The sequence below is a fragment of the Panthera uncia genome (genome assembly GCF_023721935.1).
Source record: "Panthera uncia isolate 11264 chromosome C1 unlocalized genomic scaffold, Puncia_PCG_1.0 HiC_scaffold_4, whole genome shotgun sequence".
NCBI lineage: Eukaryota > Metazoa > Chordata > Mammalia > Carnivora > Felidae > Panthera > Panthera uncia.
The window spans coordinates 50,613,463-50,638,958 of NW_026057585.1; the positions used below are offsets into that span (position 1 = coordinate 50,613,463).

Sequence of the window (25,496 nt, forward strand, 5' to 3'; positions counted from 1 at the left end):
CACCCTGCTAGAAATCAGTACAGCTAAAATTCGATTCTAGGTCCTGACTCGAACAAAACCAGTCGTAGTAACAAAGAAAACATCTGTACTTCTTATTGCATACCAAGAACTATTCAAGGAGCTTTACTTATATTAACTCTTTACTTTGATAACATCCCCATAAGGCAACCATCATTATTGTCCTCGTTTTACAGATGAGAATTTTGAGATTCTGAGCCACGCAGTAGCCTTGTCCACAGTTACCCAGTTAGTAAGCAGTATGAACAAAAGAGATGCAAACCTAGGATTGACTGACTCTGGATCCCACACTCTTACCTACTCTGTTCTGACAGCACAGAAGTCAGAACAAAATTATGTTAGGCACTTGATGGCGAATCTCTGGTTGTCCCCACTAGCTGTCCCACTAGCTGTGGACTTCTGACAAAATGGAAATTCTAGAGTCTCGGAAAGCGATTGGCATGCACACTTGGGGAGTTATGAGAACTGGAAAAAGGCACATAGGGTCACAGTATGTGGCAATATTTTCTCAAAGGCAGTCTTCTATGACTCTCATTACCAAGCAACATCACACACACACACACACAACCTAAGGCTAAAAAAGAATTAAATCTTCACAACGATATGGTATCTTTAAAAGGTCATTAATTTGGGGAAGCATTTCCTGAACAGTCAATTGCAATATGAGTGTAAGTGCGGAGTATAGACTGTATATGTAAACATATGAAAGGAGGAAGGGGGAGAGAGAGAGATTTTTAAGAAAGATACAAAAAAAAAAGCGAGGAAAAGAGGAAGCAAACTACTCAGGTATAGAAATTGAGTACAAGAAGGCAAACTTTACAAATAAATGAATGCTTGCGTGCCGGGTTGACAGCTGTCTGGTCCCACACTGCCACCAGTCAGTCGTTGGCGTGGAGGTGAGGCATGTACTCAAGGTATGCCCAAAGCAAACCTGAGCAGGGGCTCACCTCCCTTTTCTGTACCCTCTTCTTCATTTTGTGTACAGTGTTTTTCATTTTGCAATATTGAAAGAAGTTTTTTCACATCAAAACCTGCTCATGAAGAGGACTTTATTTTCAGTTGTTTTAAATGTAATATGAATTTATGTCAAAGTAGTGCTTCCCTGAGTGGTGTTTGTAGCATTTGTCTCTATGTGCTCAATAAATGGTAGTAACTACTGTTTACTGTGTCCTCGCTTTGTGCCAAAATCGTGTGATGCTTCACTTGGACTATCTCCTTTCATTCACACAACTGCCTCAGCAGGTAGGGGCTATCTTTAACAACCCTTTCTTGCCAAGGAAGAGTTGGGAGCTTAAGTAACTAGCTCAAATTCAGAGAGCAAGTAACCTATATTTTCAGTCCTGCTGCTTTGCTGTTACAGTGAACAGTCTAGGACTGTCAGAAGGTGTGGCATTCAGTCCTGACTGTGCTGCTTAGTTCATATCTGACCTTGGGCAGGTCAGTTATTCCAGCTGAATCTCCATTAAACCAGGACACTGATATCGGTGCTAGCAACCTCATCCGACTGTAGAGAGGGCTTGCACTCGTAAAAGCCCAGGCGTCAGAAGAACAACAAGCTTTACCTTCTGTTCATCTGGGGTAGGAAACAGTTGCTCTGAAGGCACAACTTGAAGCATCAATAGCAGGGGAGGGCGGTCTTGTTTGTTTGAAGACCCTTCTACCCTTGCAGTCTAGCAACCCAAATAACTGCTCATTCCTCCAGGCCTGCTGTAGGCAGGAGGGAAATGAGCCTTATGTATGTCCACGAGCAGGAATGCTGGAGATGGAACCAACAGATGGAAGGAACAGAAAGTCTCAGAATGCATAAATGAAGATAGAAGAAATTCCAAGAGTTCTATAAAGTAGTGGGAGCTGGGTTAGCTTTTTTTTTAAGTGGTTCATATTAGTTAGCATTAATAAAAAGATAATTATATTTAATTCTATGATAATTTAATAAAAAGACAATTATATTCAATTCTATGATAATTTACAGATGATATTCAATGTGGTAGTCATAAAGACAAAGAATGTTGGAATCAGATTGAAATACATTTGAATCCTGACTTTACTGTGTGACCTTGAGCAAATTCCTTAACCTTTCTGACATCCAGCTTCATCATTTTGTGAAATGGAGATGATACTTCCTACAGATGTTGCAATAATTTAATATGATGATATAGAATGTCCTTGTTATCTAAGGATAGTCAGTATCAGAAAAAAATCACTTAAAAATGAATGTATTTATGCGGTTCCTAAAATTTCATAGTGTGTAGTGATAAAAGGCTTGATTGGGACTCAAACTGTCATAGACTAAATTTGTGAAAAAAATCTCTTAACACAGTACAATCAAATAATTACTGAGTTCTTAAAATGAACAAAAATTATTTGTGTTGGTATTTCAAGAAAACGGTTCACTTTTCTGATAAAATTGCATGAGAGATTTACATACCAGTCTAGGTTCAGATTCAGCTTTGATTCACGATCATAAAGCGAGCTATTATTGCAGAGGTAATTGAGAGTTTTATAAAATTTCTAAGGGCCTCTCAATCTTGATTTTTTTTGAAGTGCGTATGATGTAAGCTTTCTTTTCTTCTTTACTTATTAATAGTTTTATTTTTGCTAAACCCTCAACTGACAATGACTTTGAGTATAACCTAAAGATCTTTACACCATTGCTTTCATTGACTTTATAGAATCCTGTATTTATCCTACGATCAGCAATCCCACTTTTCAACAAATGTGCACTGTATTTGCACTGGATGTCTATTGTTTGTAAGATCAGACATTTATGGAGAAACTGATTGACTGCATTTATGTAGTGAATAGGGGTACATGCTATAGATGTTAGTGTTCATTTATGAAAAGTGATGTTAGAATTTGGACTAATGTTATAAATAAAAACTTTCATGTCATATTGGTCTTCACTTTCCTACAAAATCCAATAACTGCAAAGATGCCAATAATCACACTTTGGTGAAGAGTTTTCTGCACATAATGAATGCTCAGTAAATGATAGCCATTACCATGAACAACAAGGAAAAATCTGCCTGGCAGTCACAATATATAATACATTGTTTCAGGCTCTCCTCAACACTGCATGCATGTAACACACCAGAGGTGATAAAGAGATTACAACTTCCTAGTCAGTAGAAAGAATTGTATCCAGAGAGCTTAACTTGAGAAGGTAACTTGTGCTCTTGTGACCTTGTGAATCTTAGCTGAAGTGATGATTAACAAAGCTATGTTACTTTTTCAAAAAAATTTAGGATGGGTTTGTAAGAAAAGGAGTCAAAAGAAAGTTATTACATAAAAAATTTTCTAGTTTTTTCTTCTGTACATCTTTGAGTGTTACAATTTTACATAAAGTAGTTGGTTTAAATTATATGAAATAAATATGTGTATATTGTACATATGCATATATACATATACAAATATGCAAGTATATGCAAATAAATATTTGTATGTTGGTTTAAATTATATGAACTATAGGTATGTTGTATATATGTTTGTGTGTATGCTGCACTCTATACATTAATTATTTTGTGTATTTTTGGTATATTTGTATGTTTTTGTCTATTTTAGAATTTTTGGTAGCCTAATAAATGCTTTAGCCTAATCTAATAAATAATAATGCTGGCATGAGAGCTAAATTGAGCATACACTTTTGTTCTAGGGACTTCGCTAAATGTTTTACATGTATTACCTTACATGAATCCTCACACTTTTAAGGGAAAAAAACACAGATTATTATCACTATTTTATAGATGATAAAACCAGAGGCTTCTAAAAGTTGTTTCCCCAGTTGCTACTTGGGTTTCTCATATCCCGAGATAAATAGCATCAACTTACTTGCGTGTGCCAATAAAAAGGAAAAAGGGCAAACCTTATAAAAAAAGGCATCAGTATTACTGAGTACCTGCCCTGAGCTAAACACTGTCTTTTATGCTTTACACATAGCAAATCATTTAATTACCACCAGAATCCTGTGCCAAATAGATATTACCACCTATTACAGATCAAGAAAGCAAGTCTGAAAAAAGAGTCATTTGCCCATATTCTCAGACAGTAGATGGGGGAGTCAGGATACAAGTGTAAGTCCACTTAACTTCATGCTTCTTCCATAGAAGGAGCCTCAGAGGCCTAGTCTTGCCTCACAGTGGCATTGTGTGAATTGTATCTGTTACATGCTTTTCAGTGTGCAAGACATTTCCTTTATGAAAATGAGGAACACACTTAAGAAAGTCAGCTTGCACAGAGAAGTATTAAGGATACTGAATTCTGGGTGTGTAAATGGGATTAGAATTATTTTCAGTCTTTCCCCTTGTAAGACCCTGTTCACCTGCCCAGATATATAAATCAATGCTGAGGTGTATTTCCTACTTTTCAAATTCCACTCAGTCCAGAAACATGATCAGTTGACATTTTTGTCATGTTTTATAGAGAATGTTCTTCAAATTGGGTCTTTGCTTACAGTTCCCAAACCATCATCCAACATTAATGCCGTCTTTCGTTAACTTCCTAAAATAATATTTTTTACTCAGAAAATAAAAATATTATACTTTGTATTCATCATCAAAGTTACATCAACCATATCCAACACAAGGACTATTGTTAAATATGGACCAAGGTGGGAGACAAAGCCATAATGAAAATGTTTCCAGTATGAGGACTCGCCTGACCAAATCCTAGACAATTTCATACAGACATTACTAAGATTTTGTTTGACCCCACATCTAAGGCTGAGCCAGCTACAGCATGGTATACAAAGAACATGAATAATGATATTAAGAGCTAATTTATATAGAGCACTTAAGTGTGATGGCCACTGTGCTGGATACTTTATATGCATTTTGTCTTCTAGTCTCAGACAGTTTTTTGAGGTACAATCCATCATTATGTACATTTTACCATTGAAGGAATCGAATCTTAGTAAAATTACATAATCTGCTCAAGGAACATGCTCTACAGTAAGAAGTGCTGGGACTGAAAATCAGATCTAACTTCAACTGCATTCTTTTTTTCCCTAATTTTATTTTAGAGAGAGAGAAAGAGACACAGAGAGAGAGAGCAGGGGAGAGGGGCAGAGGGAAAGAAAGAGAGAGAGAATCCTAAGCAGACTCTACGCTCAGCATGGTGCCTGACATGGAGCTCAATCCCACAACCTTGAGATCATGACCTCAGCCAAAATCAAGAGTCTGATGCTTAACCGATTGAGCCACCCAGATGCCCCCAATTGCATTCTTTTCTTTTTTTTTTTTTTCAACTTTTTTTTTTTTTATTTATTTTTGGGACAGAGAGAGACAGAGCATGAACGGGGGAGGGGCAGAGAGAGAGGGAGACACAGAATCGGAAACAGGCTCTAGGCTCCGAGCCATCAGCCCAGAGCCTGACACGGGGCTCGAACTCACGGACCGCGAGATCGTGACCTGGCTGAAGTCGGACGCTTAACCGACTGCGCCACCCAGGCGCCCCGCCCAATTGCATTCTTAAACCCTACCTTATATTATCAATGTTTGCCCATTCATGTTAGTGAACTTTGCTCCAAGATCCAGCTGGGTGCACAGCATGCATCCTCAGTGGGGTAGTACCACCCCAAAGGGTATGGAAATTGGCTTTTAGGGGAAGACAAAAACATCTTAACTTTTTATGTATAAAGCACATGGATACACATAGAGTACACATCCAGATGTATAGTACATCTGTGATATTAAAATTCTACTGAGGAGCAATTAGGGGAAAACAAAAATCTAACATGACTCCCTGGGTAAGAGGAGGGGATAATGAAAAGAAAGCTTGAGCTCCACTGGTTTCCAGTTTTAAAAGAGCCATGGACGTGAATGTCCTTGTACACCTCATCATCTCTCTTGGGAAAAACTTAAAGCACCAGTTTTGCTAAACGATAATAGTTTCTTTCTTCAAACTTATGCTGAGTAAATAATATCTGCAGTGCCAGAATGATCGTGATTTAGTCAAGATACTTGGAAAAATATCTAGAAAGGACCATACATACAAAGGAAGAGTATACAGGAAAGAAAGGCTGGAGAGCTCGGTCAAGCCCGGAGAGGTATTCTTCCATGAACAACATGAGCAGTCCCTGAGCTGAGGCAGGGAGGAGGTGAATATAGTCGGCAGATTTGATATAGTCAGAGAAGGTGGAGCGAGCCTGGCTCAGGCTTCAAACCAAACAGGAGCAAGGCGAGAATACGATGGTAGGGGATGGCGACACAGGTCCAAGACACCAAGAGAATGAGCAAGGAGTCTATTAAGGAATGGGAAGAGTTAGAGGTTCCAAAAAAGACATTCGAGCTCGTTTGGGTAGAGGGAGTACATTTTCCTGTGCAAAATCCGGTGTGTCTTTTTAGAGAAGTGGTGGCTAGTGTATGGCCTGGGAGTTGACAACATGAGCTTTTAGCCTGCGAGAGTCTTTCTCAAGTACAAGTGGGAAACATGAAGATTTTTAAACAGGAACAGGACATTCACCAAAAAACCATAAGTGGCTAAAAAAAAAATACGAAAAGCTCAGCCTCACTAGTTACCAAAGAAATGCAACAGGAAGAGAGAAATTTTTACTCTTTCAGATTAGAAAAGATCTAAACCAACACTTGGTGAGATAGGCACTGCAATATCATGTTAATGGAAGTAAAAATTGGCATAACTTTTCTAGAAAGCCACTTGACAATGTGTACCACGAGCTTTTAAAAGCTGCACAATTTTGGGGTGCCTGGGTGGCTCAGTCAGTTAAGTGTCCAACTTCAGCTCAGGTCACGATCTCACAGCTCACGAGTTTGAGCCCTGCGTCGGGCTCTGTGCTGACAGCTCAAAGCCTGGAGCCTGCTCTGGATTCTGCGTTGTGTGTCTCTCTCTCTGCCCTTTCCCTGCTCATGCTCTGTCTCTCTCTGTGTCTCAAAAATAAATAAACATTTAAAAAAAAAGTTTAAAAGCTGAACAATTTTAGCCCATAATTCCAATTTTAAGAATCTATTCTAGAGGCTCCTGGGTAGCTCAGTTAGTTGGGCATCTGACTTCAGCTCAGGTCACGATCTCACAGCTCACGAGTTTGAGCCCCGTGTCGGGCTCTGTGCTGACAGCTCGGAGCCTGGAGCCTGCTTCGGATTCTGTGTCTCCTCTCTCTGCCCCTCTCCTGTTCCTGCTCTGTATCTCTCTGTCTCTCAATAATATATAAACGTTACAAAAAAAAAAAAAAAGAATCTATTCTAAGAAAATATCTTCAGGCCAAAGAATTATATGCAAAGATGTCATTGCATATAGGAAAACTTGGAACAATTTAAACGCCTAATAATTGAAGTGTAATAAATCGTGATTCATGACAATGAAATGTTACGCAGATGTTAACAAGTTTTCAGCAATTAAAAATGGAGCGGAAAACAGTCACATATCACATTTTCCCAATTAGGCTGGAAAAAGGGAAAATATTGATATAACTGTGTTGATAAGGGCATGGAAAAAATTGTTAATCATAATGGTGGTATGAATTTTTGGAGACACATTTGGCAGTAATGTAGTAAATATGTTTAAAATGTGCATACCCTTTAATATAGCAATTCCATTTTTAGCAATTTATCTTTAGGATAAATTAAGACAAGTAATGAGGATATAGGTTTAAGGCTGCTCATTGCACCATTTTACATAATAGCAATAAAAAGGTAAAAATCTAAATATCCCTTCACAGAAGATAAGTACATGAATATAATACTATGGAACCATTAGCATGGTTATACAGATGTATGTGTACATATACATGTATATATATGCGCACATACATGTATACACACACACACACACATTCTGCACATGGTAAAATGTAACTGAAATGGCTACCATTGGGGCGCCTGGGTGGCTCGGTCGGTTAAGTGTCTTGACTTTGGCTCAGGTCACCATCTTGCGGTTCATGATTTTTATAGTTCTAGGATCTTTTTTCCCCTTCAGCTTTACTGAAGTATAATTGAGAAATAAAATTATAATAAATTTAAAGTGTACATCATGATGATTTGATACACATGTATATTGTGAAGGGATTCCTTCCATCTGGTTAATTAACACATCCATTGCCTTACATTTTTTTGTGTGTGAGAACATTTAAGTTCTTTTATAAAAATTTTTTTTAAATATTTATTTTTGAGAGAGAGAGAGAGAGAGAAAGAACGAGCAGGGGAGGGGCAGAGAGAGAGGGAGACACAGAATCCGAAGCAGGCTCTCGTCCCTGAGCTGTCAGCGCGGAACCTAATGCAGGGCTCAAACCCACCTGCTGCGAGATCAGGACCCCAGCCAAAGTCAGACACGTAACTGAGTGGCCCAGCTGCCCCACTATGAGCTATTTTAAAATACATATTAAGAGGAGCACCTGGGTGGGTCAGTCAGTTAAATGTCTGACTTTGGCTCGCTCAGGTCATGATCTCATGGTTCGTGAGTTCAAACTCCACATCAGATTCTTTGCTGTCAGAGCAGAGTCTGCTTTGGATCCTCTGCTTGCTCTCTCTCAAAAATAAACATTAAAATAATAAAATACATTTTAATAGCATGGTGGACATTATCATATACTAAAATAAAAGGATGCATAATTATGAAAGTATACACTATACATGCAGACACACACACACACAGTCACATCACACGAAAAACTTTGGAAATGAAATACACCAATGGTAACAAGGGTTACCTATGATTATTAGACTTATTTTCTTTATATTTTTCTGATATTCTAAATTTTCTAAAAAGAGGCTGCATTACTTTGATATTGTGGCAAAAAATATGAACAGAAATTGGAAGTTAGATCTCAAATATCACTGGGGTTTCTACATTTCTCTGTTATTTATTTCTTGAATAGTTCTTGTTCTTACACTCTGAAAATGGATGCTGGTAATTTTGAACACTACTGAAAGTTATTCCCCTAGAAGGCTGATATTTATGAATGGAGAGGCATGAAAAATATTATTGTAATCTGACTGTCTGAAAGCCTGTAATTTGAACTGCCAGTATCATGGGGAATGGGCCATGAGCAGAGTCCAAAAAAGGCAAAATCTAAGGAAAGGAGTAATCAACATTAAATAACTCATGATTCCTCTTCCCAGGCTCATGCTTAACAATGACAATGGCAGCTCTTGAAAGTCACCAATACATCCTTGAAAAATTAATGTCACCCTTGCTCCTTTGTGACACTTCTCCAGAATAACCTTTTGTGTTCTCAGAGGCATATTTCAAGCCTCTAAATCAGATTGTACGAGAAGGCATGCAGTAATTATTTTGAATATGAAACCAAGAAACACAATTGTAAATAGCACACACTGTGTGAATGTGTTCCAGCAGGAAAAGAAACCCAAGGCCAAATTTACTCATGTCCTGGTGACTTAATACAGCATAGCCAGAAGAAGTGGAACAAGTCCATGAAAACTCTTGTCTGCTAACAGTCCATGCTCTAGCAGAAATTATTACCACATGCATGTTGCAAAATAGCTGAAGACAAAAAAGGGTGGAAATCTTAAGGGCAACAGCTTCTCTTAAAGCTTTGCCTTAAATGCCTTATCTTGATGAGTCCAAATCAATCTCTGAGTTAATAAATGCAGTAATGAGTGCAAAATTCTTAGCACATATTAAATATTCATTAATGCCAATTATTATTTTAGGAAATGATTACATATGTATAGTACTTTATAGTTTACAAAGGCCTTTCACAAATAACTAAAATCTCTTATGGTTATTTGTGGTGCTTATTAAATATATTCATTCCACACACATGAAATAGCTTAGAAATAGGAGATTCTCTTGGGGCACCTGGGTGACTCATTTAGTTGGGTGTCCGACTCTTGATCTGGGCTCAGGTCATGATCCCAGGAATGTGGGATTGAGCCCCGCGTTGGGCTCCATGCTAAGCATGGGGCCTGCTTGAGATTCTTTCTCTCTCTCTCTCTCTCTCCACCACCCCCTGCCCCCCGCCTTTTGCCCCTCTCCCTGCTTGTACTTGCTCTCTCCTGCTCTCCTAAAAAAAAAAAAGAAAAAGAAGAAATGGGAGATTCTCTGGAGTCTTGACATGACCTCTTTGAACCACTTCTTCATTCAATATGCCAGCTTTCCTCTCTGAAGGGGTGGTCAGGGGTTATCCTCTGTCTGGGGTAGCCAGAGTCCAGAGTACAATGGTATGGGCAGCCTTAATTTGTGGATAGCTCTTCTTATAGGACACATAATAATAATGAAAAGAAAGCTCTGCAACTCTGCAAAGGTAAAGCAGTCCCCCTGGCGATTCTTAGCTTCTCCATTCTCTTCTCAGGGAATTTGAAATTCCTTGTCAAATATGCTGAAATGCCATGATTTACAAATCCTTTAATAAAAGAGACGGTAACAGATTTTCTTCCCGCATCTCCCATCAGCATTAACACAGCACCCTGAGGAGTGTATCACCAGGCAGATCATTAGTCTCAACAAGTCAGCTTTAATGATAGGCTCTGGAGGAAGCAGGGGGTGTATAGCAGGGAGGATGATGCATTCTGCTTCCAAATCATTCTCTTCCTCCATAAGCAGTGGAGGAAAGATTGCTCCTTGCCCCTGCTGACAAGGAGGGAGGCCATGTCAAGTTGCCACATGTTTTGTGTGGAAGAAGACTAGAGTGCTACAACCCAATCTTCTCCAAAGCAGACAAAAACTAAACAAAACACAGCCATGTTACAAGCAAGGGAAGTATGAAGTTGGAGAATAGTGCTAATAGCTAATGGTTATTGAGTGCTTCGCATGCATTGACTTCAGTACTTGACAATTGAATCTTGACAACAACCTTATGCACTAGGTGCTATCGTTACTCCAATTTCCATAGGAGGAAACTTGAGACTTAGAGGGGTTAAGTAAGTTACCTATAGCTGAGGCTAATGCCAGAGCCAATGTGGGGATTTGCATATGTGCACATTTGCCTCTCTCTCCATATATATGTGTATATACATTCTCTCTCTCTCTCTCTCTCTTTATATATATATGTGTGTGTGTGTGTGTGTGTGTGTATACATATATATAACATATATTTTCTTTATTTGTGTGTGTGTGTGTGTGTGTGTGCGTGTGTACATGTGTATGTGCTGAAAGCAAACGGATATAAGTTAATTGGAGACTTTTTTACTATTCTCAATATCTAGGATAATACCCAATACACCTTTAGGTTAACATTGTTACATTACATAAGATTTTATATCAGAACTCTAACTCAGCAACATTTTATATCTCTTCAAAGCAGACTCTATGTAGACTTTCATCTTTTCTTTTGGAAGCTCTCCCTAACTTCTAGGCCAGGTTAGGTCTCCATCGGGTGCCTCCAAAATACCTATCTCCCAGATATAACAATCTCTGCACATTATTGTAGCTACTTGTTTAATGTCTGACTTCCATGTTCCATGAAGATAGAAACCTGTCTTTCTTGTTCACTACTGTAAACCTAATGCCTTTCATGGTACCATGTACATAGTAGGGACTCAGTAAACACTTGCTGATTGAATAAACATAGTCATAACAATATCTGTTCCTCTAGCAATATTATCAAGGCCTTATTCCACAAATCTGTTCACTCTTTTCCCTATCACATACCTACCTATTGCAGAATTAGTACATAGAGAAAACCATAGCATTTTGCTATCCATCCATCATGATCAATTTTGTATATATATGTGTATATAAACATCTGAAGACAGTCCTGACTCCTGCGAAAGACTATTAACTATGAGCACATCTAGGCATGTACATATTGGAGCTACCATGAAGAGTATTTCGAGTCAAACTCACATGACAGATATGTCTATATGTGTATTATGGGCATAGGTAGGGAACATTACACTATTTTGCAAGAGTTCCTACTATATGGAAGAAGAAAAATGAAGTATCCTACAAAAAAATTCTCTTTCTATTCAAAAGCAAAGAAATTCAAAATTTATTATTCAATTATTTTTAAGGCTTATACAAGTCATTACATTGTTTTTGATGTATACAACAAATACTGAAAGTATCCTTCGTCTCATATTATGTTCACTTTTGAGTGTTCACATCTGTGTGTCAGAAGGAAGAAAAAGGATGTAAAGATAAAAGATTGTAAGACAGATGAGAAGGACACACACCCAAAGAGGACAAAGGCTTTGAAGGGAAGCAGTTAGGGAAAGGAGGCAGTGCATCAGCTCTATGTTGACTTGTATTTGCAACAACAGCTATCTGAAAGTTGGTATTTTCCCTCTAGGCTTGATGTCTGCAATTTTCCTATCTGATACTTAGGTTAACAGTCATGAGTGCAACTGGGTCAGCCAGTTAGGCATTCTCTTGAGCGTGAACAACTGAGAGACAAAAGATAAGCAAAAGATCTAGGCATGTAATATATTCTACAAAAACATATCCACTGAATACCATGCATTAAAAATTAATGGAGCACCTGGGTGGCTCAGTCAGCTAACCACATGACTTCAGCTCAGGTCATGATCTCGCAGTCTGTGAGTTCGAGCCCCATGTTGGGCTCTGTGCTGACAGCTCGGAGCCTGGAGCCTGCTTTGGATTCTGTGTCTCCCTCTCTCTCTGCCCCTCCCCCGCTCACACTCCTTCTCTCTCTCTCTCTCAAAAATAGATATTAAAAAAATTAAAATATAGTGTTTGGGTGGCTATTTAAAGAAAGGATACAACAGAGAAAGTTCTAAATCACTATGCATTCTTTTTCCAATATAGCTTCTGAATGCAGGCGTGCCCCAAGGTTAAACCCTTACCTCCATGGATTCAGCCCTTATCTCTAAGCAAATGACTCCCAAAGTTCCACAGTCTGTTTACTCCTTAACTCATCTACATGGAACGTGTGGGCCTTACAGTTGAGAAGTCCCAAAAGCAACTCATTTTTTTCTAACCAAATCCTAGTACTCTTGGAGACCCCTTTCTCCTGGCTTACAATAGCATCCCTCTCTCCGTGTCTCAGGATGGAAGTTTTCACTCCTTTCCACAACCTAGTAGATTTCAAATGATTTACTTTAACTGAAGTAATTCAATTGACAGACAGTTCTGTCTGTCCCTACTACTTCTCTTGAACTACTTCAGTAAATCCCCAAATTTCTCCCTGCCTCTAATCCTAAAAGTCAAAGATGATCATACCACGTCCTCTCTCATAAAATTCTCAAAAGTTTCACCTTGCATAGGGATTGTATTCAAATTTTTCTCAGTATATAAAGTCTTTTAGAATATGATCTCTACCTATTTTTCAAGATATTTTTAAAAACATTCCTCTCCTCTCCCAGTGTTTACCAGTTCTGAATATAATCTAGACATCGCTCACCCGAATGTCTTTGCTCAAATCACTTCTTCAAGTTGGGACACTCTTAGCTGTCTGAAGCTCTTTCCCTTAACATCAGCCAGCTCAAGTCTCTCTGCTTCCAGAAGTTATCCCAGATTCTTCCTGATTAGAAGTCTGTCCATTATTCATACATTTCCAGCACTTTTTTACATACTATTACAGCATTTGCTGTAGTATGCCTTTTATAAGGAAGTGCCTTCTTCCTCTATTTCTTGTGAATTTCTAGAAGGCAGAAACCATATAGCTTTACCTCCATCACTCCTGCATAGGGGCTTGGAGTTATGAGGAACTCATGGAAAGCTCATTAACCACTGAAGGAGGAATGCATGAGTGAATATTCTTTACCTTTTCTATTCTATTCATCGTTGACCTTAGTTCCTTTTTCGTGCTCAAGGGAACAATTTAACTTATGTTTTAGGTTTGAAAATTGTCTACGTAGGGCAACTCTTCTTTCTGCAGCTTTGTGCTAACCTCATTAGTTCTCTATTTGGTAACCCCAGTCAGATGGGAAATGCCATCATACAATCTACTTCTGTGCCCAGGCATGTGTAATTCAAACTCTGGGTTCATCTCCTTTGCTGGGGAATAAAAAATCTTCAGTCTTGAGCAAATCAAGGCAATCTAACATTTATGCATTTTAAAGTTATTGAATTATCCATCTTCTTTTGGGTGAGGGACATTTTCAGAAACATCTATGTATTTAGGACTATTATGGCCATAAGAGAAGAAAATACACCATCAGTGAGTCTGATGGAGATACAAGAGAAACCTCCCAGACGTGGTCACACCACACACCCACAGGGTTACTTTGGAGAGCGGGAGAATAGTAGACACAAGAAACGAAGTCATCTTGGGTACAGAACTTTTTTGGCCACTTTCCTTAATTCTCATTCAGTTTGAATGCAAACTCAAAGTATGAATAATAAGAACTTTACAGAGCTATCAAACCATAAGAAGATATGGATGAACCTTACATACATATTACTAAGTGAAAGAAGTCAATCTGAAAAGGCTACATATCATATAATTCCAATTATATAGCATTCTGGAAAAGCAAAAACTGTAGAGACAGCAAAAAGATCAGTGGTTGCCAGGGGTTGAGGGCCAGGGGAGAGATGAACAGAGGATTTTTAGGGTAGTGAAAATACTCTGAATAATATTATAATGGTGGATATACATCATTATATAATTGTCCAAATCCATAGGATATAAAATACCAAGAATGAATCCTAATGTAAACTATCGTCTTTGAATGATTATGATGTATGATGTATGGAATGTAGGTTCATCAGGTGTAAAAAATGAACCACTTTGGTGGAGGATGTTGATAACAGGAAGCTGTGCATGATGGGGGCAGGGTGCATATGGAAAATTTCTATACTTTCCTCTAAATTTTACTGTGAATCTAAAACTGCTCTAAAACATAAACTCTTAATAAAAACAAAATAAACCAAAAACCTTTCACGTTATATAGTACATTCAAACAAAAAAAAAATCTATCTTACTTGATTTTCCTGTCTTGCAAAGTGGTTATTATAAAACAGAGGCTCAGAGACATTAAATTCTCAAGGTTACATGGTTATTGGTCAGTCAAGATTTGAAAATTATAGTAGTTGGGAACATTGGTTTTGTAACTCAACACTTAACTCGCTCTGAACCAATTCACTCACTTACTAGCTGTGTTATCTTGTGAAAGTGACCTAAAATCTTAGAGGCTCTGTTTACTCATCTGTAAAGTGTGAGTACAATGGTGCCCACATCATACAGTTACTGTGTGGGTTTACATGAGCGTATGGATACTGAGTAATTAGCACAAGATGTGGTCCATGATAAGGCCCTTATCAATGATACAGCATCAGAAGTATTGGCATCAGCAACAGCACCCTGGATATGCTGAATCCAAATAAAATGATCTTCTCACTAGCTAGGTACCCCTTGCTTGGTGACTCAAAATAGAAGATACCACCTACTCTTATGCTGTCTCACAACTATTTAAATGGATAGAATTCTGATATAATTCTGTACATTCATGTCCTCCCTAACAGCCTGTTCAATTTGGCCTAGACATCAGGGCAAAAACAGGGAACATTTCGCTGACCACGATATTAAGAAATACATATTTGGTCTTTTGTTCCAGTTCCTGGCAATAGAGCTCCTAAACTCCCCGTAATTTCTTGAGTAATAAGGGTGAGAGGGGGAGTCTTTTGTTATTCCAAATAAGCCTCCTTCAGCCATACTTGAGTTTATACTAATGAGGAGACTCTTGGAGGATGGGGCTCCTTGCCAGAGAGAAACAATCATGTAATTAGATGATTGGAACTTTCTGTCCCATCCCCCAACCTCTGGAGAGAGGGGAGAGCCTGGAGATAGACTTACTCACCAATGATCAATCATGCCTATGCAAACAGCCTCCATCAAACTCCTGAACAATGAGGTTTGGAGATCTTCCAGTTGGATAAACACATCAAGGTACTAGAAGGGTGGCATACTCAGAGAGGGCCTGGAAGCTCCATGCCCCTTCCCAAACCTTGCCCTATGTCTTTCATCTGGCTGTTCCTGAGTCATATCCTTTATAATAAACTGGTAATAGAATGTAAAGCTCAGCTCTGTGAGCTGTTCTGACAAATTACTAAACCCAAGTTGGGGGTTTGTAAGAACCTTCAATTTATAGCTGGGCAGTCAGAAGCACAGGTGACAACCTGGGACTTGAGATTGGCATCTGAAGTCAGAAGCAGGCAACCCATTTTTTATGAAGAAGCAACGTGAATTCTGAAACCCTCAGCAGATCTGCCGGGTGGAACATTTTTACGGTTCAGCTTCACTTGGATGTTAACAAGTTAGGCTATTTAAAAAAGCTCTCTGTGTCCTTCAGTTATTAATTGAAAGGATTTCACATTTTTTATTTACCACAGAGTTTACACACAGACATTAAGAATAGCTAGGGAGTGTGATTGTAATATTTTTCATGAAGATGGTCTTGCATCACTGCTTGTCGTGTTTCTATGTATTTTCTCTTAACCTGGTTGTACTTAACACTGTGGTTTGCAGAGTTGGGTGCTCAATAACTTCACCACGTTGTTGACTGAAAAGGGCCTACACTGAGGTAGAGACAATTAGTGGCCACTTCTCACTTGGACAATATTGTAAATTTAGCAAAACAGTTGCTTCCCAGAAAACTGGTCACACCTTCCAATTTTCCTTCCCCTAGTGACTCTCAGATGAATAAATTAATATCCTTCCGGCCACACGTGAAACATGTGGCATGTTTGCTTCTTGCAGGATGTTATTTCCTTACCTTTGTCAGGGTAAGGAAAGTTGAGTGGTCCATCTCTATGACTGCATCATAGCAATGATCAAGTAGGGATATTTAAGACCCTACTGAAGGAAATCAGAAGTTTAAAATGTCCAAATGTTCATTCTTTTCACATAGACAACGTAATTCCAACGAGGGAGGTATAGCTGCTGTTGGATTATTGGAACCATTCCAGAAACTTATTTTTCCTCCATGGGGTCTAGAAAAGAACTTGAATGTAGGCTAGTGCTAGTGCACTATGAACGGGGTGGACACGAGACCAGGGGTCTCAGTGAAGTCAAAGATAAGGTATAGTCAGGAGACTGGAGAGCTGGAAGGTTAGGAGATTTGGGGAAACCCACCAGAACCACTGCCCTCAAGGGACTGTTGTTTATAAGACTGAATGAAGTCACGTGTGCAGAGCATCATCCTAGGTCTCCAGCTAGGCCACCTGGGTTTAAATTCCTACTGTGCCTCTTTCTGGCTGCGTGATCCTGTGAAAGTTATTTATATTCTCTGAATCTTAATTTCTTCATCAGTGAAGGGTACAGATGAAGTCACATAATAGTGGGACATACTTTGCACGTGGTGAGCACTGAGATATTATTTATTATTACTCATTACTTTTATTACTTCAGGTTCCCCTATTTTATTTTTCTCTGTAGAACTTACTACCATCTCCGTGGCACACATTTTCCTTATTTATCTTTTTATTTTGGACTCTCCACATCAGAATGTAAGCTCCATGGTGACAGGGATAGTTTTCTGTTTTGCGTCCTACTGGGGAGTGCTTACACAGTACTAGCACACAGCACTACTCGATACATATTTGTCAAATGAAAAAAAAATCACTGCCTCAGTGCAGTACTTGGTGTACAGAAAGGGTGACTAACTGTTGGTAATTATGAGGTATACAACGTGATACTTGCCAGTGGGGACCATTGACAAGATGTAGCCAGAGGTGTGGATTACTGAGTGGTGTGAAGAGAAAGTCTGTTGGAGCTGCAGAAGTCAAAGAGACCCTAAAGCCAGGGTCTTGGATGGGTCACACACATCAATGTTTGTCACAGGATAAAGTTAGTGAGCAAGGTGAAGAAGAGGGTGAAAAGGAGCTCCAGCATCTCTAAGCCTGCAGTTAAGGAATATTCTGCAGCTAGTGGACAGCAGTAAGGAGCAGTAGGAGGTGGAATTATCAGGTGGCTCTGGAAGTGGCAAGAAGGTATTGGGAGAATTGAAACACCGCCTCTAGTCCCATGACATATGGCCCACAGAAGACTGGAGTACTTTCTGTGAAGAGTGCTACAGAAGTGATGGTCCCTGGAGAGAGCTGGGATTCAGTTAAGGAAACAGGTGGGCGAAGTTGGCAGACAGCCTGCGAATGTAGAGGAGGGTGTTGCTAAGGATGTGACATTCCCGAAGGCGTGATAGGGGTAAGAGCAATAATGGGAGCACAGAACTTTCTAGAGATGAGTGTGCAAGAGCCTCCATGCACAGAGGATGGAGATGATATTCAGACACAAGGACACTTGAGAATGGTTGCAAGGGTTTTTTTTTTGTGTCTTTTTTTTTCATGACCAAATACAAGATGATTTTGTAGTTAAGTAAGCTAATCAAGGAAAGGGACAGCACATTTCTGGAAACACCTTGATGTTAAAATGCTCTAGGGAATTGTTCAAATACCTAATAGTCACATCTTCTACTTGTCATGGAAATATCTTTCCCTTCCTTCCGTCTCAGAAGAATACTTGAAAACTTCAATAGGATACACTCTTGGATGAATTAATTTAAAAAGTCACTACCTTTTGTACGCTTTACTTTTTTTTTTAAAGCCCAACTTTAATAGGTTAAGATTTTAGTGAAATTGTTTGTAAAAGTGAAACACTAAGAAAAGCTTTGGAACTCTTGTGAGTTAGAACCATTGTTTTAACACTTTTCTATATTTCTTGTTAAATCAAATTTGGAAGTATGAAGCATAGCATGTTTACCTCCAAATAAATTCATAAGCCAATGCTCATTAGTTGGTTGGTTGGTCAGTGGCTCAAACACTTACTGAGTAAGTACAATGCCTAGAGCACTATAAGAACAAATTAATGAATGAGACCAGCTAAGGTTTTGAACACTATTTAGATGCCAATAAATAATAATTTGAAAGCTATTTAGAACAGATGGATATTTTGAGCTGGGAATCTTTTTTCTTCTTCTGTATTCCCTGAATGAAGAATTGAAGAAAATGATAATATGAATAAACAAATATGGGTAAAAATCAGGGTGCCCTAGAAGAATATGCTAGAAGTGCTACTCAATAAAACATGTTGAATGACAGTCCGTTGGGGTAGGGGTACTATTCTCAATGCAATTTAACATGTCATCATTTCTGTGTTATTTATCATCACAGCGGAAAATTAAAAAAATCCTTCCACGTTGCACTAGCTAAAAATACCTGAGACTACTGTGCATGAATGGTGAAAACAAACCTCCATTCTTAAGACATGGCCATTCTTGCTCAGGTGGTAAAGTGTCATGTTTAGTTTCTCCTAAGTCCCGAAGTTCATTTTAATGTACTTTGTCTGCATAAACATTTCTTAATGAGATAAGTAGGTACATATATTTGTGATAAGGCTGCTCCTATAGTCCCTTGGGAAGCCTTTTCTATACTTCCTTGACTTGAGCAAAGTCCAGCATGAAGGTAACACAGCACTAGAGATTCTGATTTATTTCTATTTAAACTCCTTGTGGGGCACCTGGGTGGCTCAGTTGGTTAAGTGTCTGACTTTGGTTCAGGTCATGAGCTCACTGGGTGGTTCAGTTGGTTAAGTGTCTGACTTTGGTTCAGGTCATGAGCTCACTGGGTGGCTCAGTTGGTTAAGTGTCTGACTTTGGTTCAGGTCATGAGCTCACTGTTCATGGGTTCAAACCCTGCATCAGGCTCTGTGCTGACATACAGAGTCTGGAGCCTGCTTTGGATTATCGCCCACTCTTTCTGTCCCCCCAATCATGCTGTCTCCATTTGTCTCTGAAAAATGAATAAACGTTTAAGAAAAAAAAAACAAAAACTTCTTGCATCACTCTCTTGGTCCAAATTAAGATGCTTAAGAAATTCAGATCTTACTAATTAGAATGGCAATGTTACCAACTTTAGATACCTAATATTATATTTTACCTTATACTACATATTATTATTATATTTTCCTGAAATGGAAAAAAGATGTAGTTCACATTATGTTATTCTACACAGTTATTAATACTTATATTTATTTGACAATACATATTTTTTTTAAATTTTTTTTAACGTTTTATTTATTTTTGAGACAGAGAGAGACAGAGCATGAACGGGGGAGGGGCAGAGAGAGAGGGAGACACAGAATTGGAAGCAGGCTCCAGGCTCTGAGCCATCAGCCCAGAGCCTGACGCGGGGCTCGAACTCACGGACCGCGAGATCGTGACCTGAGCTGAAGTCGGCTGCTTAACGGACTGAGCCACCCAGGCGCCCCGATGATACATGTTTTAAAAACAAGCCAACAGTCTAAAATTGTCTTTAGATGGGTATCTCCAAAGAAGTCTCTTTCTCTTTCTATTTAAAGAAACCCAAACTTAAACACAAACAAATGAGCCAATAGATACTTTAAAACCAAAATAAATGGAAACAACAAACACCGTCCACATTGTTTTTTACTGAGCCCCAAATACTTGCGAGTAGGCAGTAGTGTATTGTTTAGTTTCTTGGTTAAAACAGGGTAAACTACAGTTTCAGCTGTGGCCAAACTGAACCAGAGATAGGCCTTTTACATATGCAGGTATTTGCTGTACTTTGGGATTACCAACCTATTCAACTGTAGCTTTTCCTTTTGAGATGTGCTGATCAGTAAAAAGACACCTGGGCACGTTTTAGTTCCATCTAACCCAAAGAGAAAGTTTAGAAGGTCCTAAGTTGTGGATTTTGCATTATTACAAAAGTAATACCTGCGGAGATGAAGGCTTCTGACATCATGTGGGAAACATGAATCATCCCCGAAAACAACCTTTGCTTGACAATAGCTAGGCCTCTGATATCTTCTGAGTCCTCTTTAGCATATGAAAGTCCTTTGGGAAGCCTCCATTTTGTCTTTACCTCCCTTAACTCACTCATCACAGCCCCAGTACAGCTCTTTCCGGCCACAGGTCCTGACCCTGTGCTTTAATAAAATCACCTTTTGCAATCAATCAATCAATCAATCAATCAAATGGTAGAAAGTAGGGGTTTAAGTGATAAATATTTATGGTAAGAGGGCCCACAAATTAAATTACTTAAACTTTCCCCACAATTAGCTTAAGTAGGACTTTTTACCAAATGCTTGGCCTGTTAAAATGATTCAGAATTTAAATATAAAACAGAAGATTGCTCATCCTTAATTCAGAATATAAAAGTATCCAACACGGAGGTTAAATATCTGACATTATATATATTCTCCTTAAACTTCTAAAATGGCGGGTCCAGTGACAATTATCCATCTTACTGAAGCCACGTCCGGTGCAATTTCAGAAGATGCAAACAGAACTTACGAAAACACCCCTTTTTGTTCTTTTCCTCATTTTTCTGATCTCCCATGCAGCATTCCTTGTCATAAGAACATGTATACGTACTCATGTTTTACATTAATGGATATTGCATCAGAAACATTAATTGTCCAAAACAAAATTAAAAGCCAATTCCAACCCAAAATATCCTTACGTTTGTTGTATTGCATTTGCAAAAGAGTAAGGAAAGGGCCCTGGTTGACAGAGTTAAGTTCCTTGTCCAAAAAAGGTGTTGTTTTTTGTTTTGTTTTGTTTTGTTTTTTAATTTAACACAAGTAACCAATATTAACTGCAAATCAGCTTGTTTTTTTTAATGTGTTTTTTTAGTATGAAAAATGGAAGATCCCATACAAACCAAATTCATGTTGTATTTTCTTTAGTGTTTAATAGTTTCCAAGTAGCCATAGCATTTGTACACAGAAAGTGGGACCAGGTCTTTTGAAGAGAACTGGGATTTGGAAATGCAGGTGGGAAAAAAGGATGAGGGGTATAAATTAGAATCTGGTATGCTATGTACTACTTACCTTCAAAAGTCAAATAAAACTTTCCTCTGTCAAACCAAACGAGGGAAGGCTGTTCATTCTCTGTATGGCCAGGAGTTGAAGCGGGATGGGAAAGGTTAAGGAGAGGGAGAGAGAAGGACACAGTATGAGTTACAGGTCATTAATCTCACTATGGGGGAGGGCAGAGGCACTGCATGCCATTAGCGTGCAGGAAAAAGGGAAGGCTGGCAATCTATGTTTCGTTTTGTTTTTAGTTCAGGAAACAGAAAGCAAAAGCAAAGCTATGGAGGCCTAAAGGGATGGGCATGTGTTGTAGGTAGCTTGATACTTGGTGCTTGAGCGCATGGAGCAGAAGTCTTCCTGGCCATGCAGGGGCGTCAGCATATTTTAACTGCACTAGTTTGGGCAAACTGTCATTCAGCAATTGCTGTATCCATTTCATCTTCAATGTCATCCCCTTCTATATTTGCAAAAAGATAAACTCGGAGTTATGGGTTATATCAAACTTAGCTTAGGTTTTAAATGACAACAGCATTGCATATCAATTTAAAGTTCATGGAAGAAGTCACATATCTTCCGTCCCCTCCCCTGGAATCACCTTAGGCATCCAGACACAAAACACCCTTTACCTATGTACCAAAGAGAAAACAGGATTACTAACGGTGCTCTATTATATTTTCAATTAAAAAGCAGTCACTGGACATGTAATTCTGAGCAGTTAAATTATTCCTTCCTTTGTAAATTCACAAAGCAATAGCATCTCACCTTTTTCAAACCTTTTGAGAAACTGTCATGCAACCTGCTGCTTTTTAATACGTTCACTCAAAAAAAAATTTCGGTGGCATGATTTCCATGATGAACAATAAATAGGGTGCATCTGAGAGGCACCAGACACTCATGAGGTGAGTAGCATGTCCATGAAGTTTATAGCAGTCAGATGGTATAATGGCTTGGATTTTTAAAGTCTAGATATCTAGAGATCACTTGGCTAGCACCATACCTGCCAGCGTTTCACAGCGCCTTTCAAACGAGGGCAGTTTGTCATAAAAAACATCATCTTCTGACACTACGAACCAAAGAAATATAAAGGAATGGAAAACAAAAACACAAATACAAATCCCAAATGAAATCAAGCAGTACACTTCACGGATTGAGAAACAAGAATGATATTAATGGAAAAAGGAAACAAAACCTAATATACTGGGATAATGATAGGGTATAAAAAGGTGATGTGTTTATTTCATGATGGCTCTATGAGAAAAAATTAAAATTTTGAAAATGCCAGATTTCAGCATCTGTGAGTTTGGCTGAAGTCAGCTCTGTGGAAGAAATCACGTCCCCACCTTTTCAGGGAGTTGTTAAAGGCACTATCATTAATAATTGACTCGTGTAAGTGTATTTCACTCAGGCACAGTTCTCAAGTGGCCAGACATATGTCCATCAACAGAACTGCTTGGCAGAGTGCGGACAGCTCAACAAGATCACTTGGGATATGCCTTCCCCCTGCCCCAGTGGGAAAGAGTAAGCTTTCAATGAGACCATAAAAAAGGCAACAGTATAAACCTGAGGTTGCTGAATGAAGTATCCCATTTCAAACTCATTGGTATCCAAATTCAGTTTGCCTTGCACCTGTCTTTAGTAGTTATGGCCTGTTAATTTTGGACAACATTACTGTAATTCCGTCTTTGGCTATGGTATCCAGTTATGGCCAAATGTCTTTGTAAATTGATCACAACAGTTGCTCTGAACCCCAAATAGTTCCAGATCTTTGCACATAATCTCCTTTCTCCCCAACTAACAAATGCAGGTAATTGGAGTTCTATGCTATGTGATCAAAAAAAAGCACTCAGTTCCATATTTCTTAAGAGTATTATTACAATTTCAATAAAAAATTGAATAAAATCTGTACAAAGACCAATAAGGGAGAATCCCCCCTATAATGTAGAGAAGATAAGGTCTATAAACAATGTTTCTTGGAAAAATATTCTACTGGCTTGTCTTCCAGACTTAGGAAGTAAAGTGGGGAAAATACTTCTTTGGCATTTTTTAAGGTTCTAGGATATAACCTGCCAATCAGTTTTTAATTATAGAGGTGGCTTCCTTGGTGGGTAGAACAAGTTAATGCAATGTCTGTAACATCTGTAGGAGAGGAGGAGAGGAACAGGACAAATGGAACTGGCACTAAGAAGGACCCTCCATAATCTGTCCAGAAACTAGGAAGCAAAACAGTTACGCTGGCAGTAACTGAACGTTATAATACTCTTTCATACCTGTTAGTGCGAAATGATGGAGGATATTGCTTTCTTTTGAAGAACTAATTTCGTATTTACAATCTCCTCAAAATGAGGAGCCTGCATCATGATGAGCACGGAGTAATGTAAAGAATTGTTGAATCAGTATATTATACACCTGCCACTAATGTAACACTGTATGTTAACTAGGCTAGAATTAAAATAAAAAACTTAAAAAAATAATAGAAGGCAAACTTCACACACTAAAACAAACAAACAAAAAACCAAAAAATGCCACTGCAAACACCAAAATGAGGAGCCTCAAATACTGCCATTTGTTTTTTCAGCTGAAGTTACGAAAGAGGGTTGAATAACACACTCACAATTTTTTTTTTTTTTATGGCGGTTGGACATTGAGGGCTTAGAAGAAAACTTCATAACTAAATTGGGGAACTTAAAAGATGGGTTATTGGATAGTTCTGTGCTTGCCTTAAATACTTCAAGTGAAGTATAGAAGGAAAAATTTCCTTAAGAACTAGCCATGGAAATTGCCTCAAATTGATCTGGGATGGGGAAGCCAGATGTACAGGTTTTTCCAAAACAAATAGTAGAAAGAAAAAAAAAAGACTAAAATTAAATGTGGGAATTTTTAATTGAGATCAGGAATATCCATCTCCAAAGGATTTTCTGTGCAATACAAGCATTTTTAGAAGAATGTTTATCCAATTCAGAATTGCCACCCAGCTTGGAGACAAAGGCTTACAGGAAATACTGTATGATTTAGATGCTATGACTAATATTTCAGTACTGAATACAAATCACTTTTGCTCAAAGTTCTTCACCAAATGAGATATCAAAATCTACCTGATACTTCCTTTGGTGCCTGTAAATGGTTACTTTTCATTCATTCAGATGTGGGGGGTGGGGTTAGAGATGCAATTGAAAATGCATAATTAACAGCGAAGGGATATAATTAAGAGTGAATTTAACAATGAAAAATTTGTCTTTATGGTAGTCTTATTGTATTGGGGTACCAAAGAAATATTTTGCAAACATATAAACAAACAAACCCTTATCACCCATAGAAAAAAGAAAAAAGTAATAAAAATGGATATTTAAATTAGAGATAGCTCTGTTTATCTTTAAATGTTTAGGAGTTTGTTTCTTAGAACAATTTTAAACATTTTCTCTATTCCCATAATATTAGTAGGATTTTTCCCCAAAATCAAATAGTGAAGGGGTATGAGTTTTCCTTGTGCGAAAGGGGTTTCTTATATATTTCATTGATTCTGATATGTGCACTTTTCACATTTTAACATTTCTGAAATTGGGATGGGTCTTAAAATTAAAGTGGTAAGAAGGCATTGCATCTTAGCTCACTTGACAGTTTTCCCTTCCTTTTTAGTCATATATAAAATAACAGTGCATCTTCTGATAGAAAGTGTCTTAAAGTCAGTGATATACAGTTCCAGAGGGGTTCTTCGTTATTTGAGTGTGGCAGTGCACACAAAGTCCTATTTTCAGGTGTGGCATCAGATTTACGACTTTGTAATCACAGCTTTCATGAAAGATTTTATGTCTAAAGTCTTTGGGGGCTGCATGTGTACAGG

General features: G+C 38.4%; 1 protein-coding gene across 9 annotated transcripts in view; it reads right to left on the reverse strand.

Moving 5' to 3' along the window:
* SGIP1 (SH3GL interacting endocytic adaptor 1) overlaps positions 1-25,496 on the reverse strand; it is a 203,056-nt gene that overhangs the window by 26,060 nt on the left and 151,500 nt on the right. For 7 of the 9 annotated variants that reach the window (XM_049618508.1, XM_049618509.1, XM_049618511.1 and 4 more), the window contains one exon: positions 21,677-21,736. The exons of the other annotated variants lie outside the window; for them this stretch is intronic. In XM_049618508.1, the coding sequence (XP_049474465.1) occupies positions 21,677-21,736 (60 nt within the window). The remainder of the gene's footprint in view (positions 1-21,676; positions 21,737-25,496) is intronic. 9 annotated transcript variants of the gene reach the window in all.